This window comes from Passer montanus, unplaced genomic scaffold (assembly GCF_014805655.1).
Source record: "Passer montanus isolate IOZ18808 unplaced genomic scaffold, ASM1480565v1 scaffold20, whole genome shotgun sequence".
Lineage (NCBI taxonomy): Eukaryota > Metazoa > Chordata > Aves > Passeriformes > Passeridae > Passer > Passer montanus.
Genome location: NW_024366592.1, coordinates 365,196 through 381,351, shown reverse-complemented (window position 1 = coordinate 381,351; position 16,156 = coordinate 365,196). Strand labels below are relative to the sequence as shown.

Sequence of the window (16,156 nt, the reverse complement as noted above, 5' to 3'; positions counted from 1 at the left end):
CATCTTAAATAATTGAGTCCAAAAGCAGAGGAATTCGTTAGCAGACCTAGAATTATGTGCAGCTTATTGGCAAATACTCTTTCATCATACACAGTTTTTTAATAACTATAAACCTAACTTTTTTTTAGATGAGGGAGATTGAACTGAGCACAGATAATGTGCTCAGATTGTTTCCAATCCTGATCACACCATAGACAATAAAATCTTATGTCTGAACAACCACTGGAATATAATCATGTAAAAATTAAAGTTACAGGAAATTATGTTGCTGTGGAAAAAATAATTTGCTTTATTCCCACAGGCACTAATTATCAGGGCTCTAAACTGAAACTTGTACTTTTCTGCAAAGGATCCTTGTAAGGAAAACATAATCAAGAGCCACTAAAATCTCTGGTCTTATTTTTAGAGATAAATTGTGCTATTTTACTGGTTGCTTTCCAAGTTATGTATTGAAATGGTAAAACAAACAAAAAAAATTTGCTCGACTAAATTCCACATAATGGTACATTTTTAGCACTCAGCACTCAAATAAGAGGTGGGAATGGAGGAGAATGTAATTTCATAATACATTTCCATTATTTAGCAACTTGGGTAGACTGTGTTTTTAAATACTTTATTTTTTTTTTTAATTTGCGTAGAAAACCACTGCGAATTTCATAATACATTTCCATTATTTAGCAACTTGGGTAGACTGTGTTTTTAAATATTTTTTTTTAAATTTGCGTAGAAAACCACTGCTTGTGTTTGTTCCCTTTTCAAAGCATCTGAGCTTTTCATGCTCTTTAGACCATGTTTTGTACTGCACAAAATACCATGGAAATGTTAGTTCTAGAGCTTGCTGGTGACATTGCTTTGAGCTATTTCTGATTGCTGTTTTGGTGTTTCTTTTGACCACCAAAATTATATGAGACCACTGGTAGTTTGTAAGCTATACTTGGATATTTAATAAATATATATATTTACTTGCTCGAGGTGTAGTAAAGAAGAGCATATAAATATTGTGTGTGGAATGGTCTTTGAAGCGGGGATTTTGTTTTCAGTAATTTGCTGTTCTCTTCTTCCAGTGTTCCTACTGTATGATTCACCTGGTGGTGTGGTAATGGCCAGGGTAATAATCTGGGGAGAAATGACTCATGAAAAGCTGAGGAGGTGCAAGTCCCAAAAGAAGATAATGGTACAGAATAAGAGCTGATGTGCATCAGCAGCTGTAGGGATGTAAATATTTTGTGAGTTACAGCAGTAAATAGGGAGCTCTGTGGGAACAGGCAGCATCCCTCTGAATGGACACAATTCTTCAAAATAAAACTTTTAGTGGAGGAAAGAAAATATTTACAAGAAAGATTGTTTCTCCAAATGCTCAGGAACAGGATTGATGTGCAGTCCTGGCAGCTGAGGAGAGAGTGATGAGCACCCTACATGAAATTAGGACAGGAATTTACATACAGGAGCTGCTTCCTTTGAGCTGAGCAGAACAGCAATGTTTTCAAGATATGACCTGTCTTGGCAGAAGATGAACTGAATAGTGTGAATTCATCAAGAGTTTGTATCTTTTGTAACCTGTTTTGAGGCAGCTGAAGTGGCTCATGTTAAATATTTTACATGGCTCAGCTCTCCCTTTTAAAGGATTTTTTTTTATCTGACCAAAATTAACCATCTGCTTGTCGGAGATCGTTTTGCCACAAAAACAGATTAAAGGTTTTCTTTGTGGCGCAAGATTAATAGGTGGAAGAATATGAAGTTAGAGGCCAATTAAAATATTTTCTTGGTTACCCTGTATAGGTAGCATTAAAAAAATTAGGAGATCTGTAATGGCATTCTATAGAGAATTTATGTTGTTAAATGTTTTTTCCTCTTTGTATACTTGCTCATTTTGACTACTTAATTGATTTTTTTTTTTCATTTGCCTGGGGAGAAGGACTTTTCAAAATTAAACTAATAACCAAAAAAACCACATCTGTGTAGTGTTAATACTGGTTCAAGGTTTTTCTCTTTTTAGCTGACATGGAGTCTTCATTCTTTAGGAACCAACTTGAACATTAAAATCCTTTCCTTGCAGATTTTGCCACTGTTTTTTAAAATAATAACTTAAAAAAAAATAACCATCTGTTTCTTATTTAAGATAACTAGGAAGAAAACTGCCCTCTCACTTTAAGTGTGTCAAGGTGAACACTGAATTCAGCAGTAACACACAGTACAGAGGAGTACAAGCTCCACGTTCTTTCAGCCTTGCAGAGATTTTCAAATATCTCCCAACTCTTGTGAATTGTGGTACAGCTTTTTGTGCAGTGGGCACTAAAGTTAAATTTTAACTTGGAGTTAAATAATTTGTTGTTCCCTGAAGTGATTTGAACCTCTACAAAGGCAATCTGCAGGTAGTAGATGCTGTTTTACACTTCAGCCACCAGGTCCTAAATTTTAGTGATGACTTTCCAAAGTTGGATAAGTTGGTTGTTTGGGTTTTGGGTTTTTTTTTTTCCTCTTCATGTCTCCTTTTGAGCCAGTATCTTAATTGAATCTTTTATTTCCACTTCGGTAAAATAAACTTGGAGCAAACGTTGCTTTCTTGAATGGATATTCTCGTGGTTTGAGCAAGTTTTTAGAAAAAAAATATGCAACTTTATCAATATGTTGCCTTACTGGTGTTTCTACTGCTTAGAGAGTCCTAAGCTGTTTAGGAGAGTGGGTTTTTTTAAATAATTTCATTTGGAAAGTAAAAAGGAGATAATTCTTTTTGATTTTTAGGTGTGCTCTTATTTGTCACAGCGCCACTGCTTTTGACTGACCTTTTGATGTGAGGATTTCTGTCTGTTTTTAACAAGATTTCCTTTTCCTATTTGAAAGGCAGCACTACTTGCTCAAATTCGATTGATATCTTCATGGTGCTAAGCTTTTGAATTGACAGAATTGCATGCCCTCGGGATAGGAAAAAATGTAATCTATTGATATTTGGATTATATTTTATCACTTCCATTTGGGAGAATTGGAAGCTGTGGCCTTCATTCACAATGTAAAGAAAACAGACTTCTTAAAATCAAATTGCGGTTGAAAAAGTAGAATTTTTAAAGGCCTGACATGTGAAATAATATTGTTCCAGTTCAGCATGTCTAGAAATAGGAGCATAGTCCTATGCTAAAGTAGTACTGGTTTAACAGGAAAGTGATATAATGGAACTGGGGACACAGAGGAGCTCAAAATGGAAGAGCTTCATTTGGGGATTGCCCGGAATACCTCACTGAGGGCTGAGAGTGCAAGTCTTCAAAGTTAGAAATGGTGGAAAGGCAAGTGAAGAACAGGTTTGCTGTATATTCCAATAAGAGAGTTACCAGGAGGAATCACAAGTCAAGGAGAGCTGGCCCTTGTGGCTGATGCTCCAGAAGGTACTGGTTTAACAGGAAAGTGATATAATGGAACTGGGGACACAAAGGAGCTCAAAGATGGAAGAGCTTCATTTGGGGAATGCCTGGAATACCTGTCTTGCAAAGTTAGAAATGGTGGAAATGCAAGTGAAGAACAGATTTGCTGTATATTCCAATAAGAGAGCTACCAGGAGGAATCACAAGTCAAGGAGAGGTGGCCCTTGTGGCTGATGCTCCAAAGGTCTGAAAGAAACACCTGTCATTCAGGAAAGTGGCTGAAAACATCTGGAAAGTGTTTCCACATGCAGTCATGGAATCCTGTGCTCACTCCTTTTCTTTGGTAGCCTGTGGCATTCACATTCTCTGGAAAAATCCCTTCACCCAGGATTTTTCTCATGGGAAGCTGAGAAGCCTCAGAGAAAAAGGAAAACAATTTTATCTCATTTGCTTCTCCTGTGTTGTGCTCATGCGGAACGTGTTTGGAGATTGTTTACCCACAGGTGATTGTTCCATTGGATTATGCTGTGAGTTATTTTAACTCAGTGGCCAATCAGGACCAGGCTGTGTCAGGACTCTGGAAGAGTCATGAGTTTTCATTATTATCTTTTTAGCCTTCTGTGAGTATCCTTTCTGTATTCTTTAGTATAGTTTAGTATTCTTTAATATAATATAGTATCATAAAATAATAAATTAGCCTTCTGAGACCATGGAGTCAGATTCCTGCCTTCATTGGGGCACCCCTCAAATACAGGAGTAGCCCACCTCTGAATCCTGTAATGGCCAAAGCCAGGCATCCCTGTGCATCCCACCTGTCCCAGGTGTTTGCTGCTGATCCCAGCCCTGCTGTGTGGCTCCAGCCTGCTTCAGCAGCTCTGGAGAGCAGCATTCATCACCAGGGCACACATTTTAATTTGCCAGGAGTCAATGAGAGGGAATGCTGTTTTAATTATGGTGCTGCAGGTACTTAGAGAAGCTCTTGCAGGGTATCTCTGACTGGTATCTTATCACTAAAGCTTTGATGGGTGCTGTGTGTGCACAAAGCATGGCTGCATGGGAAGATTTAATAGTTTGCTTATAGTGATGTTTTGGCTTCAGTTTGTTTTGAAAATAAACTATGTAAACATGAAAATCTTACTGATCTTCCTACATAAGCTTTACTAGGCACAGAGGTTTAATGAGAGAAACATAAAAGTTGTGAAATCATTAGATACTGTCTGCTGGCTGAGTATTGATTCAGAGTGGTGTAATTGACTTTTTGCACAAAAGGGTTTAGGTGAGTGAGTTGGAACCTGGCAAAGAGATTTGAAAGCTGAATTGTTTTTCAGATTATAAATGGATTTGAAGTATTAAACTTGTACCTGCTTTCAGAAATCCCATGGGATCATTTTAGAGATAGTAGGAGATTAATTTAGATGATACAAGCTTGGGGAGGGTAGAGTAAGATGCTTACAACAGTCTAAATGACGAATATTTACTTGAAAACAAAATCTTCTCTTTATTTCTCCCTTTCTTCCCACAAGATCTGTTCTGTCAAAGCACATGGGCTTTGAAGAATTATTTTCTTAAACTCAGTACTTCAGATCAGTACTTGGATTATTAGGAAGTAACTACCATTTCTATGTTATTCTCTCAAGAAATAAATTCTTTGGAAAATGTAACCAGTGGGATACAAATGTAGTAGAGGTTTAATCATAATTTAGACAATATTTTTTTCTCTGAAGTTATGGATTTGGATTTTTTTTCTTTTTAACTAGTGAAACTATGAATTTATTTGAGTAGTGAATCCGGAAGCTTTTTTACATATGGATCTCAATGTTGATCAACTCTGATCATGAATTTCTGTTTTTCTAACATAATGTCAGAATATAGAATTGCATATTCATAACATTTGAAAGCCAAATACTTACCTTAGTATTGCTGATAATAAATCACTGTAGGTTGTATAAGCACAACTCCAAAAGGGTTTGGAGGAGAAGAGCTCTCTGTTAGAAGGTTCTGTGAAAGGTTTGGTGTTTTGCGCTCAATATTACCTCATGTTATCAAACAAAACAGAAAACCTGTGGTGTTGTTCCTTTTCAGATCTTTGGAAGAGTGGGAATACAGATTACTGCCCTGACACAAATGATGGGTTTTGCTGTTAGACTGCATTTATGGGGATAGACTTGTAAACGCTCTCAAAGGATGGGAATCAATTCCTAAATTTGCTGGATGTGCCACTGGAATATCTTTAAAATATGAAAAAAATGCTATAAAGAGAATTTAGCTGGTGAAAGCAGCTTAGTGTACCAGCAGCTGGATTCCTGCTGCAGGATTTATGTGCTTTTAATGATTTCTCATTTGGGCTGGGAGGGAGCAAGATCAGGAATAAGTTATCTAATAGCACTGGAAACCTGCGTTCTCATGTGATCTGTTAAACAAAGGAGTAACAAGAATATTGGAAACTAACCCTTTTTAAATCAAGTTTGTTCATTTAAGTTGTTCATCACCAGAAATTAGGTTGTGAAGCTTCTACCAACACTGCCTGAATTAAATCCTACCAGGTATTCTGCAAAGCTTTTAAAGGTATTTGGTGGCTTTTTTTTGTATGGCTGTCCATTTCTGAAGAGGGAATAAGGAAGTAACAAAACTGAAGAATAGTTGAGTGAGTTTCCAAGTCCTGATAAAGATCTTGCCATGCTTTCCCAATTTTCAGGCTCTTTAATTTGGACTGGTTTGTGACTACTCCTTTATCCAAAAAGAAGTCAGTTTAAATCCTGAGAAACAATAGAAGAATTGTTTGGCAAAGAAGTCAGCAACCAGTATCTTGGCACTGCCTTCTGCTTTTTAAGCCAGGTTGCTGACAGCAAAAGCACAAACAGAACTTTGAAAAAAAAAAAAAATTAAAAATCTCCAGTCTTCCAGAAGCAAGTCTAAATGGAAAATGGAGTCCACTCTAGGGGGACTACAACAGCTTCCTATGCAGTTACTTTAAAATTCTTCTGCATACAATAATGACACTTGAAATCTATTTTTACCTAAAAATAGGGTTTTTTTCTGTGCAAGCTTTTTAGCTCACATAATGTACTTACTTGCACCTAATCTAATGTAGTGGCATGTCCACATCAAAAATTATTGGGGTGCAGCTTTCTAATTTTCATTCTCTACAAAAAACTCTTGGGACCTAATTCTTGCAGAACACTTTGTAATAAGCTGGAGAAATTGGAATACGGGAAACAAGATGAGGAATTTGACATAACTTAGAAGTTATGTCAAAGGCTGCATTTTTGAAAGCAGCATTTGCTCTCTGCTACTGTTTGATGTGTAATTTTTGAGCAGGCTGGAAGCAATGGTGGATTGAGGCTGCTTTAAGTGCTGACTGTATAAAGTATGTGATCAGAACAGGGGAAAGATGGCAATGGATCTCCTTCAGGCTCTGCTGTACAATTTTGTATTGTAGAGTGGCTTGACTTGGGAACTTAAAGATCATCCATGGCAGGGATATCTTTCACTGTCCCATGTTGCTCAGGGCCCATCCAGCCTGGCCTTGGACACTTCCAGAGATAGGGCAGCCACAGGGCAACCTGTGCCAGGGCCTCCCCAACCTCATAATGAAGAGTTTCTTCCCAATATCCAATCTAAACCTACCCTCTGTCAGTTGGAAGCCATTCCCTCTTGTCCAGACCCTCAGAAATAACCCCCTCCATCTTTCCTTCAGGCTCCCTTCATGCCCTGGAAGGCCACAGTGAGGTGACACCTAAACCTTCTCTTCTCAGGGCTGAACAATCCCAGCTGCAGAGAATTACACAGAGTGGATGTGGGTTTGCCAAGCTCAAAGATCATTGCTCACTCCAAGGAGAAAAGTGTTCAGGGGTTTTTATTTGTGTTTTCATGGTACCTTTGGAGCACCTTGCCAGGACTGGTTCGTCTTGGCTTGGAACTGTAAAAGTTATCAGTGCCACAGATTCCTTTTCCTGTGGTCATGAAGTCTTTCCTCTCTTACCATAATTTTTGCATCCATGCAGCCACAAGGCAAGTCTCATCAAACTGAAAATGTGTCAATTGTAGGACTAATTTGTAGTGAGATATGAGCTGATGTGAACCTGTGCCACTTTCCAGAAGAGCTGCTGCAAATACCAGCTCCTCAGACAGTTTCAGCTATTCAGGGAAAATACTTCTATGCTGCCATAGGCTCCATCTGCCTTAAGAGGGCTTGTTAATGCTGAAATGTTTCTCACTAAATATCAAATTGCCTGGTACTGCTATATGGGGGAAAAAATCTGACATGTAGAATTGCTTATAGTTTTTATACAGTGTTTTTATGTGCATACTTAAGTAATGCCAGCTCAGTATTTCCCTGCAGTTCATTTGTGTTTCTATTTATACCCAAAACTGTCTTTGATTAACTAAAACAGTAAGTAGGTGCTATTTCTTGCATAAGAGGGATATTGAAATAAAGATGTGAAGGTGTTCTTTGAAGTCTGCTTTATGGCTGCCTCCAAAATCAGCAGAAACTTTAGAACCCAGCAAAACTGAATTTTGTTTATTGAGTTGAACAACTTGCCTGTCTGTTCACAGAAGTTTGAAAAATAATGTTGTTGGGTATAGCCAAAATGGAAGATGAGTCAGGTTAAAAAGTAACTGTTTTGACAGGAATTCATCAGAACTGTAGAATTAACTGCTCTGGTTTAGCCCTGTGTGTTGAGACCTTAAATAACTAGAACTCTCTGAAATGAGCATAAAACCTGTGGACAGCACTTGAAAGGTAAAAGTCTAAACTTTTAGGAACTTTTAAAAGTGACTTTGAAACTGGGGGAAGGCTGCTTCCCCTGCATGTTTTCTTTTGACTGTCACATGTATTTCTATGCACATGAAACAAACTTTTAATATTTAGTGTAGTTTTTTCTGCCAGTTTCAATATCAAAAATTCAGGTCCTCTCTTGAACTTCTAGATCATATCTAGAGACTAAACTATTGAAGTTAACATAAGAAAATGAGTGCCAAGCTGACTGAGCAGGTAAAGTTTGCTTTTCAATCAAGGAGGGAATCACCAAAAATAACATAATGGCAAAAGGAATGTTTACCTTGGCTACAAGTTCCTGTGGGAATTTGAATCTTTAAGTTGTCTTTGACTTGTTACTATAATTGATTAAAAACTAAATAAAACAAAACCCCAAACAACAAAAGAAGTTGAATTCAGAAGTGATTGAGCAAGTCATTTATCATGCTGATAAAATAAGGGAAAGACCATTCATTTAGCTGACTTGTTTGTAAGCACTGGTTTTTCTCCATGGATTATTTGATGTGTCTGCTGGGTTTAAAGGCAGAAAACATTTTCTGTATTTGATCCACCTGTTATCACAGCATAGCAGTAAATATATGGACTTCTATGCCTAGAAATAGAGGGAGTATTTCTGACTGAATACCCAGAGTTTTGTCAGTTTTGGCAAGATGACTTCAGGAAATGGTTGTGCTTTGAAAAATACTGTCAGAAACAGTTTTCAGTGCAGAAACTCTGTTATTGGGAATTGACAGCTGCTGCTGCTGTTGCTGCTAACTCTTCCAGGGCTATTTGACACAGCAACTATCATTTTGTCAGCAATGGCAGGGGCTTTTACCAGCTCTTGATGATAAGGAAATGTAATTATCCTTGAGAGGAGCATAATCTATGACCTGCTTCATCTCAGCTCTTGACCAGAAAGGCCGTGGGGTCTCTGTCTTTGAAGATTGTTGAAACTTGACTGCACAAGGTTCTAATTAACCTGAGCTAGGTTTGAGGCTGTTCCTGCTTGGAGCACGGGGTCAGAGTAAATGAGCTCCAGAGGTGTCTCCCAGCCTAAATCATGGGGTGATGTTATGTCAGTGAAGCAGTAGCTCTTTGTAAAATGATAATATTACAGTATTTTTTCCCCCATGGACATCAGCTTGTGGCTGAGGTGTGGAAAGATGAGCACTAAGCAAAAATGTAACTGCAAGCACAGATCTCTGTTGTGAGAAGTCAGTGATACCAGGGTGAGTGGAGGTTGGGTTTTTGATGCTTTTGTGGTTGCCAACACAGCTGTAGGTTACAGAGAGTGGGGAATGTCTCTGAAATTGCAGTTTGCTCAGTAATGATGAAAACTGGGCACCTTTGTGGATCCCAGTACAAATGAGAGGTGATTTTTCAGTTTAGTCCCCCTGAAGTAAAAAAATCAAGATCCACCTTGAATGTAGACTTCCAGATCTTGGCTGTGTGTACCTGGGAGGGAACTGAAGCTCAGACTGAGGTGGTTGGCTCAAAGTTAGTTCAGAGCTGACTGATGTGATGCACTCTGGATACTGGGAGCAAGCACCACGCCCAAGCTCCTCACAAAAGCTGCAGTTTGATTTCTTTATTTGCAGTGCTGGAGTTTGCTGGGATGTTAAGAGAATGCTTAAAGACCCCCTTGTATATATATCTGAGTGGATATGAGAAAGATCAATATTTGAAATGCAGAATAAAAGTTAACCCACTTCCATTAAGGCACCAGCTTGTCCTGAATGTGGTGAACTGTGAAGGAGAAATTTACAATGCTTTTACCTTGTTTGTGTTTTTAGTGGGGTTTGTTATGTTTATAGATTTTATTTATATTTTTTTGTACCAAGGATTATTTCTACTTCCTATTTGTATATTTTGTTTTGAAGTGCTAAGTGCTACAGTTACTATTAAGGAAAATCTTCTCTACACTACATTGAATTTGGAACATGGCACTTTTCAATTTATTAAAAAAAAGTTGAAATTAGTCTGCTTAGTAATCAAATTTATCTCATATTTTGTGATGCAGACATGTCTAGGACAAGGCATTTTTCCTGGGCTTGTGCTTTACTGACATCTCAGCAATAAACAGAACAGCAGAGGGAGCTTGGTAGTGCCTTTAAATTGTCTAAAACCAACAGCAGCCAACCAAAACAATCCAACACTTGTGTACCTTCTTGGGAGAGCTCTGTGGTGCACAAATAAAAATATGCAGGGAGGCTGCAGAGCAGTGTCATAAGTTGTCTCATTTCTGCTTTGGTCCAGTAAAATATTACTGTGTAAGAGAGAGGAAAATCTCTTTTGCTTTTCAAACACTTTAAGTCCCATGGATGATGATGAGGTAGTGTTTCTGTTTGATTCATGCTCTCAAATGTTAAAATTTGGTTGTTTTTTTACTTGTAATGTGGTTTTGTGCTTTTATATGTGCTTCTCCACGAGGCGTTTGATGCTAAATCATTTTAAATTAAATTGGAGGATAACTGAGTGTGACAGCTTTTCTGGGTGTTATCACACAAACTAAGTTTGATTTGATAAAGCATAAATCAACTAAGTTGTTTGATTGTTGTTGTTCTTGTTTGGTTATTGTTTTTAATTTTGTTTTGAATTCAGTGGCAGTTGAATATTTACTTATAATTGTTATAGACACAATGCTTGCCTAGATGTTTCTGGTTTGCTATATGTGTGAAATAAATTGAATTAAGCGATGCTAATAAGAGTAGGGCTCCAAGCACTTTAACAGTGCAGATGTAATCTGCCATTATATATTTATTATTTGAGTTGGCTGTTTGTTGATGCAGTACATTCAAACAAACAGAATGTTATGAAGTCTCAGGTGTGTGTAGGTTTTTAGGTACTAAACATCTCTCTCCATAACATGATTGTATTTTATATGTATATATAGATGTGGTATATAGGTGCTTCCTTTTTTTTTCTGCTCTTTTGAAAAGACTTAGAAGTCTAGAAACAAGTACATTCTTATATTTTGCGTTTAGTTTTAATTGATGTAGTGTAGGTTATGACTGTTACCTGTAAATATGGTAAAAAGAGGCGGAACTTCTTTAAATTTGGGGAGCCTGTTGTTGGTACTTGCCCTATTGACGTTTTTTTTGGTGGTCTGTTGCAGTGTGTGTTAAAAGTAATCCTAGTTTAATTTGTGCTTCAAATCTAATTTCAAAATTTGACAGTTCCCTCTGTTACATGGAAATCCAAAATGGGAAGAGAGGAGCATGGACATCTGTGGAAAATGTGTGCTGATGGACTAATCTTTATTTTTTGTTTGTTGTAGGGCATCTCAAGCTTGATAACAATCGCGCTTATTTTGGGAGTTGAGATTATTTTCATTTTTACCATCTTTTGTAACTACTGCCTTTTCATGCCAGTAGATGAATTTCCTGATCTTATTTCATAGGTACAAGAAATAATTGTGGGGAGAAGCTTTGGGTTTGTGGCTATGGTCACACACAGGCTCATAAGCTGAAGTCACTTTTTTGGATTGACTGAGTTTGTGCTCTCTCTGGAAGTATCAATTAGTGGAATTTTCCTGGGGCAAATGCAAATCACCTCAGAGAAAAACAGCTTTTCCTCTTTATGTGGGAGAAAAGCAGCAAGAGTGGGTACAGCTACCCTGGGACACCTTCGTTGTCTCATTGCCTGTTTTCCTTGTGCATCTTCCCTCTTGCACTGTTTTTAAAATCTCAGTTTCTCTTGTAGCTGTTGTCACCTGTGCCAGCTTGAGAGCACTGTGAGATTCTCACTGGAGGAATGTTGATTTAGGTGGTGCTGTCCTCAGCCTTGATTTTCAGCCCAGGGGAAGCCAGCAAACACGCACAGGGTCCAATGTGACCATGAAGGGATGAATTTGCTACATGTTCATAATGGCATTTATCTGCTGTGAGTTATTTCAAATGTGCCTGCTGTGGGTTAGAGCTCAAACATGATTAATCCCTACAAGGTTTTGTGTAAACAGATAGAAGCATTTATTCTGTGTGGGAAAAATATTATGAAGAAGTTCAAAAATTAATTTCTGTGTGATATGCTGGAGAATCCACTGCTTAATCAAGAAATCTTTCCTGAGTGAATTTTCTGGAGCATAAAAAGGTTTTCAGATTGTTTTTCATCTCTGGCATATTTCTGTGCTAGCTCCAGACCAAAGTAGCATTGCTGCATAGTTCTGGGTTGTGTGCAAGTATTTCCAGTTTGATGGCTGTCAGAGATTTCCACTGTGCTTTCACATCTTTAACGTGTCCTAAATTTCTTGCAATTCCCTGGTAGAGCACAGAGAAGGCTGCCTAACCAGATGCCTTCCAAAGTGTGGTGTTCTCCAGCCTCCAGAAAATAGAGCAAGCATGAACTTTGGGCACTTCCTTAAGTGAATCTCTGCTGGTGAGCTCATCGCTGCAGTTAATTTTAGTTCATGTGTCTGGAAAAAATTTGGAAGCAGAGAAGAAGTGGTACAATGAGGAATAGACTGGAGGAAATTCTGACTTTTAGGGTGCATGGGCAGCCCCAGCTGTCTACCCCATCATGGCAGTAGCTGAATAGTGTAGAGGGAAATAAGTTTAAAAAGACACTGGGAAAATTCAATTTGACTGCCGTGGTTTCATCTGGACAAGACAAACTATGTGCAAGAGTAATGGTATTGTAACAGCTCATTATGGAGCAGGATATTGAGAACACCCTGCATGTTGAGTCTGCAACTTCTTCTCTTGGTCAAACCTGTTTCTTTCAGAAACAAAAGGAATGTGAGTCATGGCTGCAGTTGTGTCACCTTCTCGGAGAAGCTTTGATCTTTTATCTAACTCATGCTAATTTCTTTGACAGTGGTTTTGGAAGTAAAATCAGTGTACATTTGTTTTGGGGCTTAGGGGTGGCTGTTCCTTGTGGTGGGTTATTTTTGAGCATTCAAATAGTGCTCTTCTATTAGAAATGTTATTTCGGAAGAAAACTGCAGGAGTTTAGCACAGGACAAGGAACCACTAACACTGTACTTAAAGCTGTAAATGATGCAGGGCTATTGATGGGCTCAGAACCTTCCTTCTAGACACAGACTGTAAAATGAGATTGTTCCACCTGTTCCTGGACTAAAGGAGTGATCCAGTTCTGACTGCATTGGTTTGGCTTTGCTTAAGTAGAGACTACTCCTACCTTTGCAGCTTGGCTGTTTAAGGAGGGTACTAATTGCCAGGATAGGAGTTCAGAACTCTGAGCAAGAGTAATTTGGGAATTTAGGGCATGGATTGTTTTTTGACTCATGGAAGCAGAAGACAAACAGAACTCAAGCTTCTTGTTGAAGTGACCCACATGTTAAAGTGTAGCCCTCACCTTTTCTCTCATAAGGGAGGCAGGTTAAAATGAAGTGGAATAAAGACTTGTATTTTAGACTAATAATATGCTTCAAAGCATAAAGCAAGACTTTTCATCTATGGGAGAAGGAGTCCTGTTATTATGTCTGTTGTGGCAGTGTGTGAAAGTGCCTAATTTTTTTGAGCTTCAGAGAGCTATCTTGTAATACTTTCCTTTCTCTATTTTTTTATGGCATCTGGATGTTAATCGCTTTTCCAAATTAGGAAAAGATCCACCAAATATTTTCCTTAGACACCTGTCAAAACTGAGCAATCCTGTGTCCAAAACTTCAGTATCTATTTCATCTTACATTATGAAATAGCAAAGTGCCTGTAAAACTTCTTCCATAGGTTCTTAGCATCCCTTTTGACGAGCATTTGCTCAAACTTGAGCACCTGATCTTTGGGAGCAAGAAAAGCAGTCAGTTGCTTTTTTTGCGAGTCCTTTTTACCAGCACCACGTCAGCAAAGTTAATTTATTGCTTTAAGACCCACAGTGTCATAGCTACCAGAAATTACCCAGTGAAGCTGTGCTGAATGTGGGGTTGAGATTTGTATTAAGTTTATTAACTGTATTGCACAAGGTTGTCCATGTGACTGGAGCTCTCCTGGGTGGTGGTGCAGGTGATGAACTTAGAGTTTACAACAATTTACAACCAGTTTAGGACCTCGTCTTTCAAGTGCAGTCAAACAGGTAAGAGCAATAAAATGCTGGCTTAGCTGTTTGTGTTCTTTGATTTAAACACAGTGTCTCCTAAGCTTTTCACTGTTTTGTTCCACTTCTTGCTTAAAACATGAGTAATGCTGGGGTGGAGGAGCCTGGGCAATTAATTATCTTACCTTGATTATAAATGAACAAGGATTAGCACAGAAGGAAAAGGTAAACATCCTTTCTGTGCCCCACTGCTTAATTGGAGTGTGTTCTTCCATGCTAAACTATGAATTTTATGGTTGGTGTGGTCAACAAGAAAAACTTGTTTTATGCCCCAGGGTGATTACCTGATGACTGCTGTGAAGTTCTTGAGGGTTTTCTTTTCTTCTTGTTTTATATTTTTTTCTCCCTTTTTAAATCATTTAGGGTTACACAAACTCTGATGCTGGTGTTGACTTTTTTGCTTTGTTGAGAAATAGTGTGTTATGCCAGTGTGTAAGAAGGAACAAGTGAAAACTGTAGGACTTCATAAACACTGCTTTGTGTAACTGGGATTTATAATTTTCAGACCAAAACATTTAAATAAATTTGGCTTAGAGAGATTAAAGTTTAATCTTTTAGGAAGAAGATTCAACACTAAGGCAGAACAAAAATCCCTCAAGGCAGGAAGTACTTTCATGAATGTGAGTGTGTGTTGATTTTTAACATGTAACATGGTGTATCACATTGGTACTACCAAAATATAAGTGTAAGTTGAATTTATTACATGACAACTCATAAATTAAAATAAATGAAAAGAGCAACAGCAAAACTAAGAAAAGGAAAGAGCAAGAGCAGAAGGAATGGCTCAAAAACACTGCTAGCAAAAGTTGTTCAGCATTAAGGATTTTGGATTTGTTGCCTGAGCAAGGGGGCAGAGTTAAAATCTTCCAGGACTTTTGGTGCTTAGAATTCACCAGTAGCAATGATAAGAACATCAGAACTTCTGAAATAACAAAGTTGTCAAAAGTGGTAGGTAGTTCAGAGCTATTTTAAGTCATTTTTCTGGGTGAGGAGGTGCTTGAAGTGGCAGATGCATCCTGAAACTTTTCTGAAGGGAGTCTCTAATCTGAATACAGCAGAAAATGGACTATACTATATATGTTACATAAATAATTGTAAAGAACCAATGCAGGGGAATAATGGCTGGAAACTTGCAAGATATGGAAGCTGAGCTGATCCCTGAATGAGTCTATTTTCAGACAGACTTCAGCATTTTACAGGGCTTTAAGAGGTTTCCTTGCTTAGAAGTTAAGAGGCTGCTTTACTTCTCCACTTGTAGCAAAGGTGTTTTTGTGTCATTCTCTTAGGAAAGACAATGCAGCAAGAGATGTTCCTGTTCTTTATTGCACATCATAAAGAAAATCTATAGCTTACAGTTCACAAATTAACAGGTATTTTAATGTGCCTGAGTTCTTGTGGTGCCAGAGTGCATCCCTGAGCTGTCAGTTATCAATTTCTAGATACACAGGAGTGTATTTGAAAGTCTTCTCATAACCTCAAGTAACCTGATGGAACTAATATTTCCATTTTTTTCCAAAAGTAGACAGGCGTGAATTGTGTATATAATATATGAGAGGATTTTGCTCATTTGTATTTTATCTTTAGTAGATATCAACTGGCATCTTAATCAATTAGTTACAGATCCTTACCAACCCTTAATTCAAGTAGCTCTTACATGTGAAAATACTGAAGTGCCTTGCTTTTTTCTTCTGAGAAATGTTAGGAACATAATTTTGCTTCTGCAAGAATTTCAAGTGCTAAAAATATAAAATCCTGGTAATTTTGAGGCTGGTAGCTGCAATATGCATGCATGTTATGGATATGATTAACAGCCACCTTCTTATCTTCCCATCTACTTTAAAGAGAATCTCTTGGAAGCCTTCTGCCAGTCAAAAAGTAATTTATAAATGAAGCCAGAATACTGAGGTCTGCATTTGAATTTTACAGCACCTTGGGGGCAAGAGGAAGAGCCCTTTTAATTTAAATCCACATCAAAGGGTTCTTTCACAAACTG

General features: G+C 37.9%; 1 protein-coding gene across 24 annotated transcripts in view; it reads left to right on the top strand.

Annotated features, from left to right (window-relative positions):
* PLEKHA5 (pleckstrin homology domain containing A5) overlaps positions 1-16,156 on the top strand; it is a 159,759-nt gene that overhangs the window by 17,113 nt on the left and 126,490 nt on the right. The window contains exon 4 of one of the 24 annotated variants that reach the window (XM_039708032.1): positions 14,033-14,130. The exons of the other annotated variants lie outside the window; for them this stretch is intronic. Coding sequence (XP_039563966.1) covers positions 14,033-14,045 — 13 coding nt within the window. The 3' untranslated portion in view covers positions 14,046-14,130. Of the gene's footprint in view, positions 1-14,032; positions 14,131-16,156 lie in introns of those variants that run through there. 24 annotated transcript variants of the gene reach the window in all.